This window comes from Chiroxiphia lanceolata, chromosome 26, assembly GCF_009829145.1.
Source record: "Chiroxiphia lanceolata isolate bChiLan1 chromosome 26, bChiLan1.pri, whole genome shotgun sequence".
Taxonomy (NCBI): Eukaryota; Metazoa; Chordata; class Aves; order Passeriformes; family Pipridae; genus Chiroxiphia; species Chiroxiphia lanceolata.
The window spans coordinates 3,435,090-3,452,027 of NC_045662.1; the positions used below are offsets into that span (position 1 = coordinate 3,435,090).

Below are 16,938 nucleotides of genomic sequence, written 5' to 3' on the forward strand. Positions count from 1 at the left end.
CGGGCCGCCCTCCCGGCCGCGGGCAGGTCGGGGGCGGGAGGGAGGCGGCGCGTGGAGCGGCTCCGAGGGCGCATGAGCGGGGTGCGCGCCGGGATGCGGGGACGCGAGTGTCGGGAGCCGCTCTGAGGCCTCCGGAGCAGCCTCCGGCCCCGCACAGGCCCGCACCCCCAGGTAAGGGCGGCCCGGCGGCAGCGCTGGTCCCGGGGCGCGGTGGCGGCGCCGGCAGAGGCGGCCCCATTGTTCAGCCGGGCGGGATCGGGCCGGGCTCCCGGCGCCGCCTCCGAGGTGCGGGCCCGGCGTGACCGGAGCCCGCGGCACCGCTGGGTCTGCCCGGGGGGGCTCGGGCCGAGCGCGGGGACTCGGGGCCGTACCCGGCGGGGTCCCCGCGGAGGTGCGGCCGGGGAGGTGCTCGCCCAGCGCGGCCTCAGGGCTGGGCAGCAGGTCGGGAAGGGAACGTGTGGCTGCTGATGTGCGGGAAGCCCGGCCCGGGACGTAACTTCGCGCCGTGCTCGGTTGAGCCGCGAAGGGGTCCGGCCGCACAAGCCTCGGTGCCCGGGCTCGGTGGAGCGCACGAAAAGCGCTGTCCGGGGTGGGAGAGCCCTGCCCGGGGTGCCGGGCTGGGAGAGCCCTGCCCGGGGTGCCGGGGCTGGGACAGCCCTGCCCGGGGTGCCGGGGCTGGGACAGCCCTGCCCGGGGTGCCGGTCCGGCCTCGCCCCGCCGGTGTCCGCCGGGCCCCCGGAGCGCCCATCACGGGCCGGGCCCCCGAGGTGCGGCCGCGGAGGAGGAGCCCGGCCCCGTGGTGCCCAGCAGGGAACGCTGTGCTGTTCCCTCCGTGCTTCGATCAGCCGTGGGAGTAGCCGCTCTTTTAGTGGTACAGTACCCAGCGAAAGACTTGTCTCGCTCGAATTTGGACGCGAGGAGAAATCCTGTGTGATGGCCATCGGTGCTCGGGCCCTGTTTCCTACAGGTGTATTGTCTGACCTTATCGCTGGGGTGATCTTCTCCCGGCAAGATGTTAAACTGCTTTCTGAAATGAGATCTGCTGCTTTGGGTGATATTAATCTGGATTACAGAAGCTTTGCGTTGTATTAAGCTGTGAACCACAATAGGTTTATTTTCCAAGGTAATGGGGATATGCCAAATCACATTATGCTTCTGCTTAATCCCCTACTTTGACCCCATGTGAGATTTCAACACTCAGTTCATTTACTTGAAAAACTCACTTAGGTTTTGATACCCAGGTGGACTAATTAATTGTAGTGGTAGAAAATACGGAATGCAAAACAGAGGTGACTGTTGAGCTTAACATTTCAGTATGTTGTAGAGTAACTCAGGAATCTAGAAAATTCTGACTAGGTACATGCTAATTTGCCATGCAATACTATGGTATTTTGAGGAAGCTATTTAAAAAATGTTGAATTGGAAAACCATCAGACTTGCAATCAAAATATCAGAGATTTATCTGCAAATAGAAACACAAGGAGCATCCTTTATTGCATTTAGCAAAGAGCTGGAGTATCACACGTTCCTTTGTAATACTTTATGTGTGCTGCTATGGCAGGTTTTTTTAATGCAAATATTTGTCTGAGGAAGTTTTGTGAGCGTGAAAAAGATTTTAAGTGCCTTGGAATGCAGTGTTTCATCTTGGTAATTATAAGCATAAATTCAATTTTCCTTTTTTTTTAAGAACAACTGCTCTGGAGTCATTTGCTCTCAGTGACAAGAGAAATCTAAAGCATCTAAAAGAGAAATAAAAGCATCTAAAGTAATTTCTGAGCAATGGAGAAGTAGCATTACTTGTTGAAACATTCTTAATAGCTGTGACCAAGGTTGATAGAGTGACAGTCTTATTATTAGCTTTAATGGAATTGTAGTATGGTGTTCATCAGAATTCCAGGGGGATGTACATTCCTTTGAGATGTGCTTTTAGGAAGCCACAGAACATCTTGTGATGTGGCATCATCCTGTCTGCTCTCTCTGTTTCTGCATATGGTGTTTATCAATGCTTTTAAATGTCCATTCTCTTCTGTCTTTCCAGACAGTTACTTAGACCTGTGAAAACTGCTTCTCTAGAGAGATGCTCAGCCTTGTCTGAGATACAGTATGGTTATTGTATAACCTGGTATTTGTCATTGTTTTACTTGTATGGAAGAATAACTGCAGAACTCTGCTTGATTTAGGTTAAACTGAACACCTGAGGGAAAGATGTACTAGGAATTCACTATTTTTACCTGCTTGCCATTTTTCTCAGATGCTTGAGCTGAGGTGCTGTGTTTGCTCATTTCAGGGCTGCCTCTGAATCACAGTCTAGAAAGAAGAAACACGTTGATTTAAGCTCAACATTTGTCCTCTAAGGTTAAGAACAAAGCCATGCCAGTGCTTTTCTGAAGACTCAGGTAACTAATCTGCATGTTTCAACAGAACAGTGACTGAAATCTTAGTATATGTGTTTCACACAGGAAATCAGTTCAAACTGGCAAGTTGTTCTAGAACACAGGGTAATTAACATGAAGGGGAAACTTAAAGGTAATGGTTTTTTAAAAATATATATTTCTTTGGTACCTTTTACCTTAGCATGATAATTGGTTATATCTTAAGCTGTGTTTGCCACTTATGAAGGGGAGCATTGCAAAATGAGTGGCAGATAAACACAGGTCTCTGCAAACTTATCACCAACATGGTACCCAAGTAAGTGTAGTAGCTGTTGAGTCTGCAGTAGAAGGTCCCATGAGAAATGCTGTGTACAATGTTTTTGTTCTGTCCTGAATCTGAATTTAGGATTGCATGAAACGTTGGCCCTTTTGACATCTCAGCTAAGACCTGACTCAAATCATAAAGAGGAAATGGGATTCCTTAGGGATGTCTTCAGTGAAAGGAGTCTCAGCTACCTAATGAAGGTAAAAGTTCATTTAAGTATGTACATTTTCCTTACAGTTTACTTATTCTCTGTATTTATCAACTTATTCTCTTGATTTATCAACCATTTACTTTGCAAAGCTGCTTTTTTTTTTAAGAATTCCATACCATATGTATGTTAAGCACAAACATTAAGAACATTGACAATTAACATATTTTGTTCAGGAAAAAAACATCTCTGCTCTGATTGCTAAAATGAAGATACAGTGCCCTGTAACTAAAAAGTAGTCTGAGGTGGCTGCATTTTTTTTTCCTTACACTGCTAAAGTCTTAACAGATTTTCTGGCTGCCTGAACTATCACGAGTAAAAGAAAACTAGAAGACTCCTAAACAAAAAAAGTAACCCCAAGAGAGATTATTTTCCTGACACATCTCAGAAAAATTGTATTCCTTAAACAGAAAAATATTCTAGTGTAGGTATATTTAGAAAGTTTTGAATCTTTCTGTAGAAAAATCTCTGAATAATCTTTTTCAGATTCATGAAAAACTCCGTCATTATGAAAGACAGAGTCCAACTCCTGTTTTACATAGTGCAGCAGGATTAGTTGAAGATGTAAGTCAAATTCCTGTCTCCTGCTTTTCTGTTATTTAAGCCTGCTTTTCTAATATATCAGAGCTTTGCAATTGGATCTTGTTTGGTGGACTCCTTTAATTTTGGGGCTGTACATTTTTATTTTGAAGGTAATAGAAGAGTTGCAGACTGCACCAGTGAATAATGAAGAAAAAGAGCTACTTCAGCTGTTGTCAACACCTCATCTCAGGGTAAAAAACCACACCAGGGACTTTAACAAAATCCCTTTGCACAATTGCAGTGGAACATTTTGTAGCAGAAAAGTTTTATTGAAGCATCCCTAAGGGAAAGGAAAAACCTCTTGCAAACTGTAGTTCTGTTCCACTGTGATCTCCTGCACAGGCTGTGGGAATGCAAAGGGAATTGAGGAGACACAGTATCAGCCTTTCCTGCATAATGCATCAGCTGTCTTCCCTCTGTCCCCTCCTTAATATTTTCTGAGGGAGCACAATAGAAAAGGAAACCTTTTTGCTTCTCATAGTCCACTCAGGTTTTTTTTAGGCTGAGCTTTGTTGTTGCCTGGATTTATAATAAAATATCAACATATACCAATATATAGTTTACATGATGGCTAATGTGATTGTTGAATCTTTTTTGGAGGTTTTGTGGTGAGGGTGGAAAGGGGGAGATTTAAGTTTGCTGTAATATTGGAAACATGAGAACTGGGAGCTGTAATATTGCTACATTACATTACTATTTTTTATTTCCTTTATGCAGGCAATGCTATGTAGTACATGACACTGTAGCACAGAAGAACTTGATCCAGTCCTTCCACCTCTACCTGATAACTTTGATGATGATTTTGATGAGGAATCAGTGAAATTGTTCGGCTAGTGAAAAATAAGAACCCTTGGTAAATATTAGATAACCCATTCCTAGTCATAGAACCCTATAGTGCAGAAGTGTTATTGTGAGTATAGAGGAGACACTTGAAGATGCTGTCAAATAACCAGCAAAAACTAGGAGAGTGTTCTGAAGCCAGTAAGGTAACATAAAAGAAAACTTTGGTAAATAACCCTGCACAATTTGCATTGGGATGCTTCATGGACATGGGTTTATAACACCAGTTAACACAGGGAACACTGTCTCTGAGGAAATTGTATATGTTGAAGTGATTGTGCTTTATGATTATGTATTAATTGTTTTCATGGTGTAGCTAACATTCAGTGACTTAAAATATTCATTTGCATTAAAGTCAGTGACATGTGGTAAGAGTATGTTTTGATACCTGTATGTGAACATATATTGTCAAGGTACAAATGGAAATGGATGAATTGATTCCCTAAGAAAAAACAATTGTGTTGGGGAAATAAATCTGCTTTTGTATATGACAGTAGTAGAAGAGAGCAGTGACTTAATTCCTGCTGATTAAAAGCTTTATATTGCCAGCAAGCTTGGAGAAGAAAAAAAAGATTAATTACTTGCTTTTTGTTTGCTTTTATGTGTAAAAGTGCTGCCTGTATTGTATAAAGATAGAAGACAAAGAGAAGGTTTGTTGTAACAAATCCTCTTTTGCACATTTGAGTGACTTGATGACCACAGTAATGTAGGTAGTGTAGGCACTCAGCAAAGTCCACAGAAAGGAAGGGGTGTGTACCTTCCCATAATGGGGGGGTAAAAGTTGAATACAGCAAAACTGTCAAGGGAGAAAGAGAAAATCAATTGAAAAATTAATTCCAGTTAAAAGATGAGGTAGTGTACATGTTATTTTACTGCTTGCTGTATTCTAAGCAAATTTTCCTGTTTTATTCAGGGAGCCACCATCAGAAGAGATGAGCACACAGGAGCTGTGGTTGTGAGCAAGGATCATGCGAGGTGGTGCAGCTGATCGCAGTGTATGAGAGTGGTAAATTTCTGAAGGAAAGGGGATTTTTAATTGCATTGTAAACTTCTGAAGTTTCCTAAGCATGCACTTGGCGTTTCTATATTTCATCAGTAACCTATTAATCTAATTACATGGGTTTTTTCTGAAATGGCCACTAGGAAAAAAAAAGCAAACAAGATAGAAGGAGTAGGTTCGAGCTTTAGAAGAAGGAAAAGAATGTTTTTTACTTTTAATCTTGGTTTATTCAGGTTTATGTGTTGTTTTCTGGGTGCTTTACTGAGAAATTCTTTTATATTGGTTAATATAGTACAAGTTGGTTAACATAGACAAGTACAACATTTCTTACTGAACTGGATAAGCAAACCTAAACTTTCAGAGTCTCTTCCTGGCTTGTTAAAAAAAATGAGTCTAGCATTCTTTCTAGTGTTGATCTGTCGTGTCATTCCTGCCTTTACAGTCAGCAGTGTGGTTCCTGACTTTACAAGATTCTGATCATCCTCATGAAACTGTTCCAATTTTAATTTCTTAATGCTGATCAGAATAGAGGCAGTGGTTTTCCAGAGCATCTTGCCACATGTTGTTTATCTGCATGCTGGTCTCCTTTAAGACTGTGCTGCATGGAAAAAAAAATGCCATGTGGAATAAGGGCAGGAGACTTGGAGGCACATTGCCAACAAAGGCAACAGTATTAAACATATCAACCTGGATGAGGGAGGAGAGAAGGTACATGCTAATGACTTAGGCTGGACATCAGAGGAGTGGTAGACCTGTTTTAATTTATTTACCATCTTTTCAGGTCTTGTCCATGTTGGAGATGAACTAAGAGAAGTCAATGGTATTACTGTGCTTCACAAACGACCGGAAGAAATAAGTCAGATTTTGGTCTGCACTGATTTTCATTTCAAGATCTTTTCTGTTGGTGATCTAGTAATTACAATAGATGATAAAATTTAACCATGAGCTTAAAATATAGAGCTAAAAGATGCAATCCCTGCTTGTCTTTGCATTAAGAGTTTTTCTTCTCCCAGTGGATTAGTCCTCTCCTTTTGACTTCAGAAACTTCTGCGAACTGGATCGGTACCAAGTAAGATACAAATATAAAGTTAACATGTTGCTCTGTCAAGAACGTCCCTTTAGTGCTTTGTTTATGACAAGCAAATTGCAAATTATAAGTACATTCCTGTTTGTCTGTGTTTCCTTTTTAGTCTGTGCAGAATAGGAGGCTTCTGTGGGACACAGTTCATCTTTTCCAAAATAAGGCATCTAAAATAGATCAGATAAACCTATTCTAGATTTCTGGTGAATCCAGAAGTGCTTTTTAATTTACTATAACTAATAGTTGACATTTACTAGCAAAGATTTCTAGAATGAAAGTAGATGTTTATTTTGTTGATGTTTAGTCTGCAAAAACTTAAGTTAATCTCATACTAAAAGCCACAGAAATGTTTAACACCCTGTGAACTCTAGTCCAGAAATTAATGCAGTTGCTAAAAGCAAATGAAGGAATTTTAAGGCAGATCTTAATATGTTCTGGCCAAGTAGTTACTGTGGATGTCTCCATGGGTAAGACACTGTTGTGGAAGATTCATGGAACATCATGATTGTCTCTGTAATGAAGATAAAATAGTGGATTGGCTTGGTTCTTAGAAGAAGAGACAGCTGCTAGCTCCTTAACTGGAGCTTGAATAGTCTGCATTGTATCCTTGTCCTGCTTTCAAAAGTAAAAATCATTTCTCTGTTTCTCAGGCTCAGTCTCAGGGGTCAATAACGTTAAAAATAATTCCAGCCATCAAAGAAGAAGATCGTCTGAAAGACAGCAAGGTACTGAAATGCTGCAGCACACATTTTCCTATTGATACATTCTGGCATCTCTGGAACTGCAACATCCCTGCTGTGTCAGTGAGAAGTGTCACAGGCACAGAATTGAACTACAAAGACAGTGGAGTGGTTCTCGTGCAGTGCTCTTTTATTGAATAGAACTACTTGGATGAGTTTTCTCCTCTTCATCATCTTGGCATGTGTTCTTTCATAGCATTCCTGAAATCTAGGGTCTTCTCTTTTTGTTCATGTAGCTAAATGGGTGTTCCTGCTAGTCTTCTCTTACCATCCCAGCTGCAGTCTGTCCATGATCTCTGGGCATTTTGCCATTCCCTTGAGTCAGATTAGCCCTATCTACTGACAGAGCTGCATTCATCATGTGAGCCCCCCATTAGCAAACTGCAACACACGTCTCAAAGTGCTTTATCTGAAGCACTTGATCATCTCCTTGACAGGGAATCCTGTTCAGCTGGTCCCTTACAAGATTCTTCTGTCAGCCTCTTTCTGCTTCCTGCTCTTGGTTGCCAGATTTTTCCTTGAAGCCCCCAGGTCACTTTTTAAAGTGATGTGTTAAGTAGTGTTAAGATACAAATCCAAAGGTGAATAGTAGGTTTTGATGTATTAAAGGAACATTTTAGGGACAGTCTTCATAATTGGGCAACTTGACTGTAAATCCATTTTTATTTTCTCCCCTTTTTGTTTTTTTCCCCCATTACTCTATTGCATTTTCTACTTGATGTAGACTGTGATGTGTGTTTCTTGGGGCTTTGATCTTTTGAGTCTCATGTTCCACAGTGCCAACATATAATGACTGTGTACGTGCTTGAAAGTTAAGTTTCTTTTTCTGCATAAGTGGTTAAGTCATAATACAGCTGCAGCTTGCTACATTTCCATATTTCTGGGTGCTCAAAGGAGAAGATGAAGTGTATGTACAGTGTTAGCACTGGGGAAAGCCTTTTAAAGGCAGCTTGAAATTCCAAATAGGACCAGAAATGATGTGTTACTTTCTTTTAAAGGTATTCATGAGGGCACTTTTCTGCTATAACCCCAAAGAAGACAAAGCCATCCCTTGCCAGGAGGCTGGGCTGCCATTTAAGAGGCGACACGTCCTAGAAGTTGTGAGCCAAGATGATCCCACCTGGTGGCAAGCCAAGCGTGTTGGAGATACCAACCTCAGGGCAGGCTTGATCCCCTCCAAGCAGTTCCAAGAAAGGTTTGTCAGCAAAGATGATAGATTTATTTTTTTTTTTCCACACATTGATTTTTATGCCTTTTTTTTTTTTTTTTTTTGGACAGGAAATGAAGGGCAGGGTCATGCCAGGATGAATACAGATAGTGCTTAGAGCAAAGCACTAAAAAGCTCTATTCTCTTACTATATAATAAACTTCCTAGTTTGCTTTGGATAGTTTGCTGTGGACTTAAAACTTTGTAGCATGAGAACAGAAACACTTGCTAAACAAACATATGAAATGAGATGTGGAATATCAGCCTCTTAACCCTCTTGCCTTATGGAGAGACTGTATTTCACAGCCTTGTACACCCACAGTAGAAGGGAAATGTTGATTTATTGTAAACTATTTTGAATTTATGCATGTAGTAATAGTAAAAATGTATCTGATCTCTCTTCTGGCTCCTCAGGGAGTATTTAGCTTGGACTGGGATACCTTCTAGAGCTTGAAGCTTCTCTGCTTTCACAGCAAGATATGTGTATCTTCTCAAGCAAAAATACCCCTCAGTTCTTGTCCTTACAATACAGAAGTCTGATATTTAAGTCCCATATTTAAGAAGGAATCTGATTTAAGCCAATGGTCTCACTGTGTGATTCTTACTGCAAATCACTGGATGTGTCTTCTTGAATTGTAGGTGTTACAGAAGTGGGGTGTCTAAGAATTAAACTAGGTCTGATTCTATTCTGGCCTCCAGTTTCCCTGAGGTTTCTAGTAGAGGACTTGGCTCTGCTATATGAAAGCTCACAGTTGTAAAGAAAGCCCTTTAAACTGTTGAATCAGACATTTTAAATTTTAAAGCAAAAGCTCTGTTTTATTCTTTATTTTCAATGCTAGGTGTATAACATGCTATAAATCCCCTATAATTCTGAGCTGGCACATCTAAAATACAATTATTTTCTGTTCAGACGACTGACTTACAGAAGAACAATGGGCACTCTGCAGAATGCCAGAACTCTGAAGAAACCATTATGTGAGTCTGTTCTGTTCTTTCAGTAATGTTTTGGTACTTAGTATTCTTTTGCTACAAAGAGGAGGGGAAGATGCTCAACCCAATTATAAAATAACATTACTGATTTAAATGAGCTTTTTCAAATTAGTTTCCATTACACTCATTGTAATGAGGATTGCTACTTAAGCCTTTCTCAGATGTTCCCAAGACAGTTAAACTGATAACTGTTTAGAATACTAAATTGCAGCCCAAAAATCTATATTAATTGATAAGGGTATATTACTTCAGTTGTTTGGGTTTTTTTAAGATAGAAAAGCCTGTTAAGCAAAGACCAGAAGAACCTTCCTTTCCATTCTCTCTAATTTTGCTCAGTTATTTGTCTGGTTTTTAATATCATTCCAACTCTGCCTTTCATGCTAACTACAGATGATCAGTCCTCTGACAAAGGTAGGTCCTCTCCTGCATCCAAAGTGTTTTCTAAAACACCTGCTACACCCTTAAAACAAAGGGAAAAGTAAATGTATTGTTCCTAGGACAGTTTCTTTATGAATTATTATTTAAACTAATTTAATTCAGATTGATGACTTAAGTAATGATAACTTCCAAACGTGCTCTGGATTCAAGAGAAAAGATTTGTGCCTTCTGATACACGTTCTGTAGGTTTCTGAGTGAGCTTGAAAGAGTTAAATACAGTCTTTGGATCTGGTATGTTTAAAAAAATAAAAAACTATTGGGGTTCAGCATTCTAGGGCACCTCTGTCAATCCAGAGTGATTTGTCTTCATTGCTCATTTGGACTGTTTTCTGGGTTATTTTCATTATGAGCAACTGTGGTGGGCTCAATGCAGCTTATATTTCACTGTGCCTTTCCAAATATCAGGTATTTCGTGTTCAACTCTGCATGCTGCAGTTTTTTTCACATTGCACGTGCTTCTTGAGATTCATATTCCTGGTATCCCCCTCTGTGCCCTACCCCCAACCTCCTTGCTTTTCAATTTACAGAGGACTGTGACTGTGAAGGATATTTCAATGGACAGTACATAGGTGAGAAACCAAAATCCCTCTCCCCTTCCCTAACACCCTCACCCCCTCCCTGAAATAAAAACAAAACAAAAAAAACCAAAAACCCACCCAAAAAACCCACCACCACATTAAAAGTGAAAATTTGCCTATGTTGACTTTTAACCCCCAAAATTACCACAAAGTAACATCTAATTAATTTATAGTATATTATATTAATATATATAATATATATAGAATATACAGTGTATAATATATAAAATATATATAAATATAGAATATTTTAATATATATTAGTTAATTATTAATAAATATATGCTATATACAATATACAATTATATAATATATAATTACATAATATATAATTACATAATATATAATTATATAATATATAATTACATAATATATAATTATATAATATATAATTACATGATATATAATTATATAATATATAATTACATAATATATATAGTTATATAATATATAGTTACATGATATATATAATTATATAATATATAATTACATGATATATATAATTATATAATATATAATTACATAATATATGTATTATACATATATATAATATACATAATATATTATATATTACATATTAACAAATAATATAATATATTTTAACAAATGTTAATGACATATATTTATATATAAATGTAGTACAGAAATAGAAATAAAAATAAATATATAAATAAAATATAATAATATTATCTATTATGTATTATCTATTATATATTACTGGTTTGACATTAAAATGTTAATTTCCCATACATTCATAAACTGGATTATCTCTGTGAAGAGGCACAGTTGGACTTTGAGGGGGTTTTATCACAGCTTGGGTGCTCGGTTTTCTACATCATATGCAAACTTCTCATCTGTAACATTAGCACATGTGCACTGATTTGAATATTAAAAAAAAAAATTGGTGGGAGCAACTTGCATTCCAAGACAGTAACTTGGAGCCTGAAAGTGTGGCTGAGTGGAGCCATGTCTGAAAATCCCTTTTGCTCCCCTGCCCAGCCGGTTTGCGCAGGAGCTTTCGACTGAGTCGGAAGGAGAAGGAGAACACTGGGAACGAAGGGAAGCAAGCAGAGCAGGCAGAGGGGGCAGAGTTCCTAACGTATGAAGAAGTCACAAGTATCAGCAGCAGCCTGGTGAACAGCAGAGGCTGGTGGTTTTGATTGGTAAGATACACAACTCCTTCTTCCCTTGTCACCTGCGCTGAAAGAGGCTTTTGTAGGTGTTTTGTTTGGGGTTTTTGTGGTTCCTGGTGGGTTTTTTAAAAAGGTTTTTCTGGTTTTGGTCGGAAGTTGCTCTTTTATTTTAAATTACATTAAAAAATCCACCAGCCAACCGAAAAAAAAGCAATCAGACTCACCAAATCCTCCTAAAAATAATGATGCAGGACTATTTCTCATTTTTCTGATTCACCTTCCATTGATTCTCACTCAAACATGTACACTTGAGCTATTGGAACAATTGATGAAGAGGTAAATGTTAGAATTATCTGACAGGATTTTGCATGCACCTTTAATTCAGTAGGCTTATCAGCTTTGTGATAAGGAGGTTTCCCAGGATGGCCTAGAAATCAAGGGTATCCCATAGAATTTGAATGCTAAGATTACAGATTTTCTGACTGGTGTCTGCCAAATGTTTGTCCAACAGCTGCTCAAGGAATTCAGTTTGTTCCTGGTGATGTTCTTCAAAGCAGAATCTGATGGAGCAGGTCATGAGGTCTCTCATGTACAGGTTTCTTCAGGCACATTCCTGAATCATCTTATTTGTGTGAAGCTGATCTGTTTATTCTCTGCAGCATTCCATGGCACACAGAAATCAATCAATCAATCCATTTTATTTTATTAGGTTGCTTGGGGGCCAGATTAAGTGAGCTCAAGCAGAAGGTTGTGTCAGAGAACCCACAGGAGTATGGGGTTGCAGTTCCACGTGAGTAAAATTTACTAACTTGTGTGTGTTTATTTATTCCTTAAATGCTGTCTAATAAATATAGAGCCAGCTGCACTGATGAATGATAATTGTGTTCTGACTGTTGGTTACATGCATGTTTTAGGAGGAGTTAAAATTATTTTTCTCATTGTTAATATACTATGTTTGCCCTTAATAGGTGAATAAATCATTACATAACTTTACACAAATGCATTTTGGAATTCTGCCAGATCAGTGGGGGGTTTTTTTTGAATTGTGTCTTCCCAAGTGAACAGATTGCATTTTTTCAGTGTCTGTGTAAAAGAATGAAAAACTGAATACAGGAAGTAAAAATAGACTGTGACTTGCAGAAAGAGCTGGTGTGAAAAACTGGTATGTTAAGAAAACATTGTTTGCAAAGGCTGATATGTCTCCCATGTCTTGCTTCCATTCTCTTCTAGATACAACCAGGTCAAAGAAAAGTCATGAGAAGGAGGGAGTAGAATACAATTTTGTCTCCAAGCAATCATTTGAGACAGATGTGCAGCAAAACAAGTGAGTTAATTTGAAAACACTGGCACAACTGACTATTTAAAAATATACCTCCTTCAGTCTTGCATGATGTGGACACCAAAATGGGATGTCAGGTTGGAGTAGCTGTGTTAGAAGGGTTCTGCTTTCCAAGTCAAAAGCTCTTGATTCCATCTGGACTGTCAGAGCAAACTCAAAGATTAGTAAGAAGCAAATCAGGAATAACACAAGACCAGGAGGAGGATCCTAAGTTCCAATTTAAACCTGCATATCATAAATGTTGTGATTGGTCAGATTTTTAATCTAGTGAGAGTAACAGATACTTAGTTGGGCCTACTGATTCTGCATTTAGTGTGATGGGTAGCAAGTTTTATTCACAAACCTGCTTTAAAGTGTATGAGAGGGTGAATCTATGGCCACAAAGGACTTCTTGGGAGATTGTGTTTCCTCAGATTTTTGACAAGTCTTCCAAAAGATGGAAGGATTTCAGTCCACTTCCTTAGTAGCTTTATTCTGTTTTCTGTGAAAAACATCTTTTCTTCTTCCCCATTTTGTCAGTAGTGCTGATTAGCTGTTAGTGACATGGGAAGAAGACTATTGCTACAAAGCAATCACAAGATTAAAAAAAGAGAGAAAAAGAAATCCTTTTCTACCTGTCCCTGATTTTCTGCCTTTCTCCTCCTCCTTTGACTACTGTGACTTCAGCAAACAGCTGTCAAATGTTCTAAGTTGAATATTCTTTGGAGATGGTGTTTAAAAATGTATTGACTTTTTAGATTTGTGGAACACGGAGAATACAAAGAAAATTTATATGGTACAAGCCTGGAGGCAATCAGGTCTGTGATGGCCAAGAAGAAGGTTTGTTTGGTGGATGTGGTACCTGAAGTAAGTTCTGCATCTTATTTTAAAGAATGCAAATATTGCTTATTATGCTGCCAGCCTAAGTCACTGGTGGTGTTCACCAGTTGTGGCTGCTTACCCCCAGAGAACAATGAACTTGTGTCTCCTGGCAGGTGGCCTGACCTCCAGCTCTAAGCAGTGCAGTGGTGACAGTTCCTGGATGTCTTGTTAATACAGCCTGGATGTCACTTTAGTGGCTCTCACTGAGACTTTTCCCTTGCTGGAGGGGTGATGTGCATCACTGCCCTCACCTGCTCGAGTCCTACACAGAATACTTGGAGCACAGTTGTTTTTTTCACTCTAGTTTCTGTTGCCTCTGGAGAATGTTACTAATCATCCTAAACAGTGCCAGTAGACCTGGTCTTAATTCCTCCATGCTGTGAGTTAATCTTTGAAATTTTGATTCAGATCTTGTAACTGGGCTAGGAGAAGACTTGTAACACTACCTCAGATGAATTCCAGGTTTAAAATTTCTGGTGTTTGGCCACTTGAGCAAAGCAAACCATAACTTGCCCAGGAAGTCAATTTTTTTTCTACTTCCCCCAGTATTTTTTGCCAGGTCCTTTCTCCTTGGTATCACAGTGCATAGTAAGGCAGGTGTGCAGTTAAGGCCATGCCCCAAATACTCTTGGAGCCAGGACACTGATATGAACCTTTCTTTTGAAGACCAGAAGATTACTGAGGTCAAATGTACAGCACACAGGACTTCACACCACAGGGTGTCAGTGTGCACTAGTGAAACTATTGAAACCAGTGTGAGTAGATCATTGACATACAAGAGAAGTCTGATAACAAAAAAACATCTGTTCACAGGCAGTAAAGCATTTGAGGACTCCTGAGTTTAAGCCTTATGTCATCTTTGTGAAGCCTCTTATTTCAGAAAAGAAAAAACTGTCCTAAAATTCCCCTGTCAGAAGAAATCTCAGCCCCCCTGGTAAGTATTCTAATTTTTAATTCTTCTCTTAGACATGAAGAAGTATTTGGGCTAGCACTTCTATGACATGAAAGAGCTCCTCTTCCATGACTGCAAGAGTCAGACTGGGGCACTAAGAGGTCTTGTGCACATATTGTCTTCAGCTGGAAACTTCAGAATGTGATTTTGACTCTTTCTATACTCAAGTTTTAAAGTATAGCATGAAGCACGTGCTGCTCTTCCTGTGTAATCATCGAGGGCTGCAGGAGGGGAAGTTGCTACTGAACTCAGATAAACTGATAATCATTTTACATTCCTGATGAGCAGCCCCATCAAATGGTTAACAGTAGTCACTCCAAAGTGACACCCACTCTGGTGTTAATTGGGTACACACAAAATGCAGTATGTGCCATGTTGACAAGATCAGCTGCAAACTGGTGATGGGTAAAATCTGAACAGATTTTTACAGTATTGCTTTGGGTAACCTGAACTTGAATTTATACACTACAGAACTTTAGTTCACTTGGTAAGTTTTTGTCTAAGCCCTCAAAATTACTGAACTTGGGGGTAGTGGATCCAGCACTCCTTTTCAGCTTTTGGAGGAGTGTGATTTCCAGGTCCTTAGGTTAGGCAGCAACTCTAATGCAGTGTCACCATCTTATGCCCTCCTGTAACAGGTTTTTCTTCCCCACTCCCTAAGACCTCTTGCATTTTTTGAACCAGCTCCTTAATCTCCGTTGCAGTACCTTACATACCTTTCCCAATGGCTTTTGTTTATTGTCTTCAAAGTAATGAACTTGTGTGTGCTAATATACTTTAAATGCTAATAATTAAAAGACATGCTGTAAATCTCATACCATCATCTGTGGTGACCAGCAGGATGAAGAACAGCAGGAAATTCTGAATCAGCAGCATTCATTGAAGCGCAGTATGGCCATTTAATGACACTGTACTGGTGGAAAGAAGATCTCCAGAGTGCATGTAATCAGCTGAAAACTGTGTTAGAGAAGCTAAACAAGGATTCATTTTGGGTGCCAGTCAACTGGGTGAGGTCATAGCTTGCTATCTTGATTAAGGGAAAGATTGTATAAAAATGTCTTGTAAATGAGTGAATTAGAAAAGAGAAATATGTCAAATTCACTTCAAAACTGCTGGTCTGTCTAAAAGGCAATATATAAAGACTGTATGAGGAAAAACTAACAAAGTTAAAAGCTGACACTGCCTCCTGAATCAAAATTTTGAATAGCAGCTGTCATTTAAAAGTGAATATTCAGACTAAACAGGTCAGTCCAATCTTTTACTGGTCTTTAGGCTGTAAATAGTGTATTTTGTACAGTGAGGTTTCACAGAGGGTCCCACACTTCTAAAGCATTTATGTGCTGAGAGACTGACCAGGTGGAATTTTTGTCCTTTGGCCACAACTCTAGCCACAAAATCAGAATAATGTGGTCTTTGGGAACAAGCTACTTCTTCTGCCCTCTTTCCCAGTCTCTTCCTACTGACACAGGACAAATGTTAAACCACCCACGAGTGCACCTGTATGATGAGCCAGCTGATAAAACAGACACTTTTTTTTTTAGTCTATGTGAAAGTAACTGCCCGTGGTTCTAAAATAGAACATTTAAGCAGCCCATTTTCTACAAGACATCTTTGGCAGTGCTACCTGATGGGATACAACCTTGACACCAGTGTAGCAACTCCTAAAAGGAGGAGGCTGAAGGACAGAGTAGCTGAGCTACAGGTGGAAATCATCACCCCTGCAGCATTTATGGCTGCCTTTGCTCCAAATCTGGCAAAGGCTTCCAGAGCATCTAATGGCCTGAAGAAATCTTAACTGTTAGAGGACCTTGTATATATTTCAGGAGACTTGAATATACAATATTATTAGATAGGTCTCAATAAGAAAATGCAGAGATGATTCTGGAAGTACCTGTGCTCTGTAATTATTTGGGGGGTGGAGGGAGAGTATTGTACAGGTGCATGTTAGCTGTAAGTAGTTCCTGGTTTTGCTTGCCTGCTGTGCTCTAATCTTTCCTGTGTACTGTGCTCTTTAAACAAGACCTTTTGGTGCACCAGTCTTGTTCCTTGCATCTTGACAGTATGATGTTATTCTTGTTCCATGACATTTCAGCAGAACTAAACAATGCATATTAAAAGCACATTTCTTACATACCAGTGTCACTGAATCTACATCACCTCTAGCTCAAAAGTTGTATAGAACAGCTACACATATCCATGTTCTCCAAGTGTATGCCATGTAATATTTAAATAAGAGTCATATTTTAAAAACTGTTTCAGTAACAGCATTTCAAATTATGAAGTGAGCAGATT

At 39.6% G+C, this 16,938-nt stretch overlaps 1 protein-coding gene across 1 annotated transcript; it reads left to right on the forward strand.

Moving 5' to 3' along the window:
- The first annotated feature begins 72 nt into the window (after positions 1-72).
- Positions 73-16,697, forward strand: MPP3 (membrane palmitoylated protein 3). The gene is given in 26 exon segments (XM_032711038.1): positions 73-171; positions 968-1,123; positions 2,288-2,382; positions 2,384-2,396; positions 2,779-2,897; positions 3,392-3,469; positions 3,598-3,678; positions 4,088-4,095; positions 4,205-4,242; positions 4,245-4,307; positions 4,310-4,365; positions 5,241-5,285; positions 5,287-5,320; positions 6,109-6,194; positions 7,059-7,133; positions 8,147-8,343; positions 9,266-9,330; positions 9,736-9,756; positions 10,311-10,352; positions 11,361-11,471; positions 11,474-11,524; positions 12,204-12,284; positions 12,725-12,818; positions 13,571-13,679; positions 14,508-14,628; positions 15,484-16,697. Coding segments are annotated over 24 exon segments (1,782 nt in total). The 5' UTR covers positions 73-171; positions 968-1,123; positions 2,288-2,370; the 3' UTR covers positions 15,666-16,697.
- The last annotated feature ends 241 nt before the right edge of the window (positions 16,698-16,938 follow it).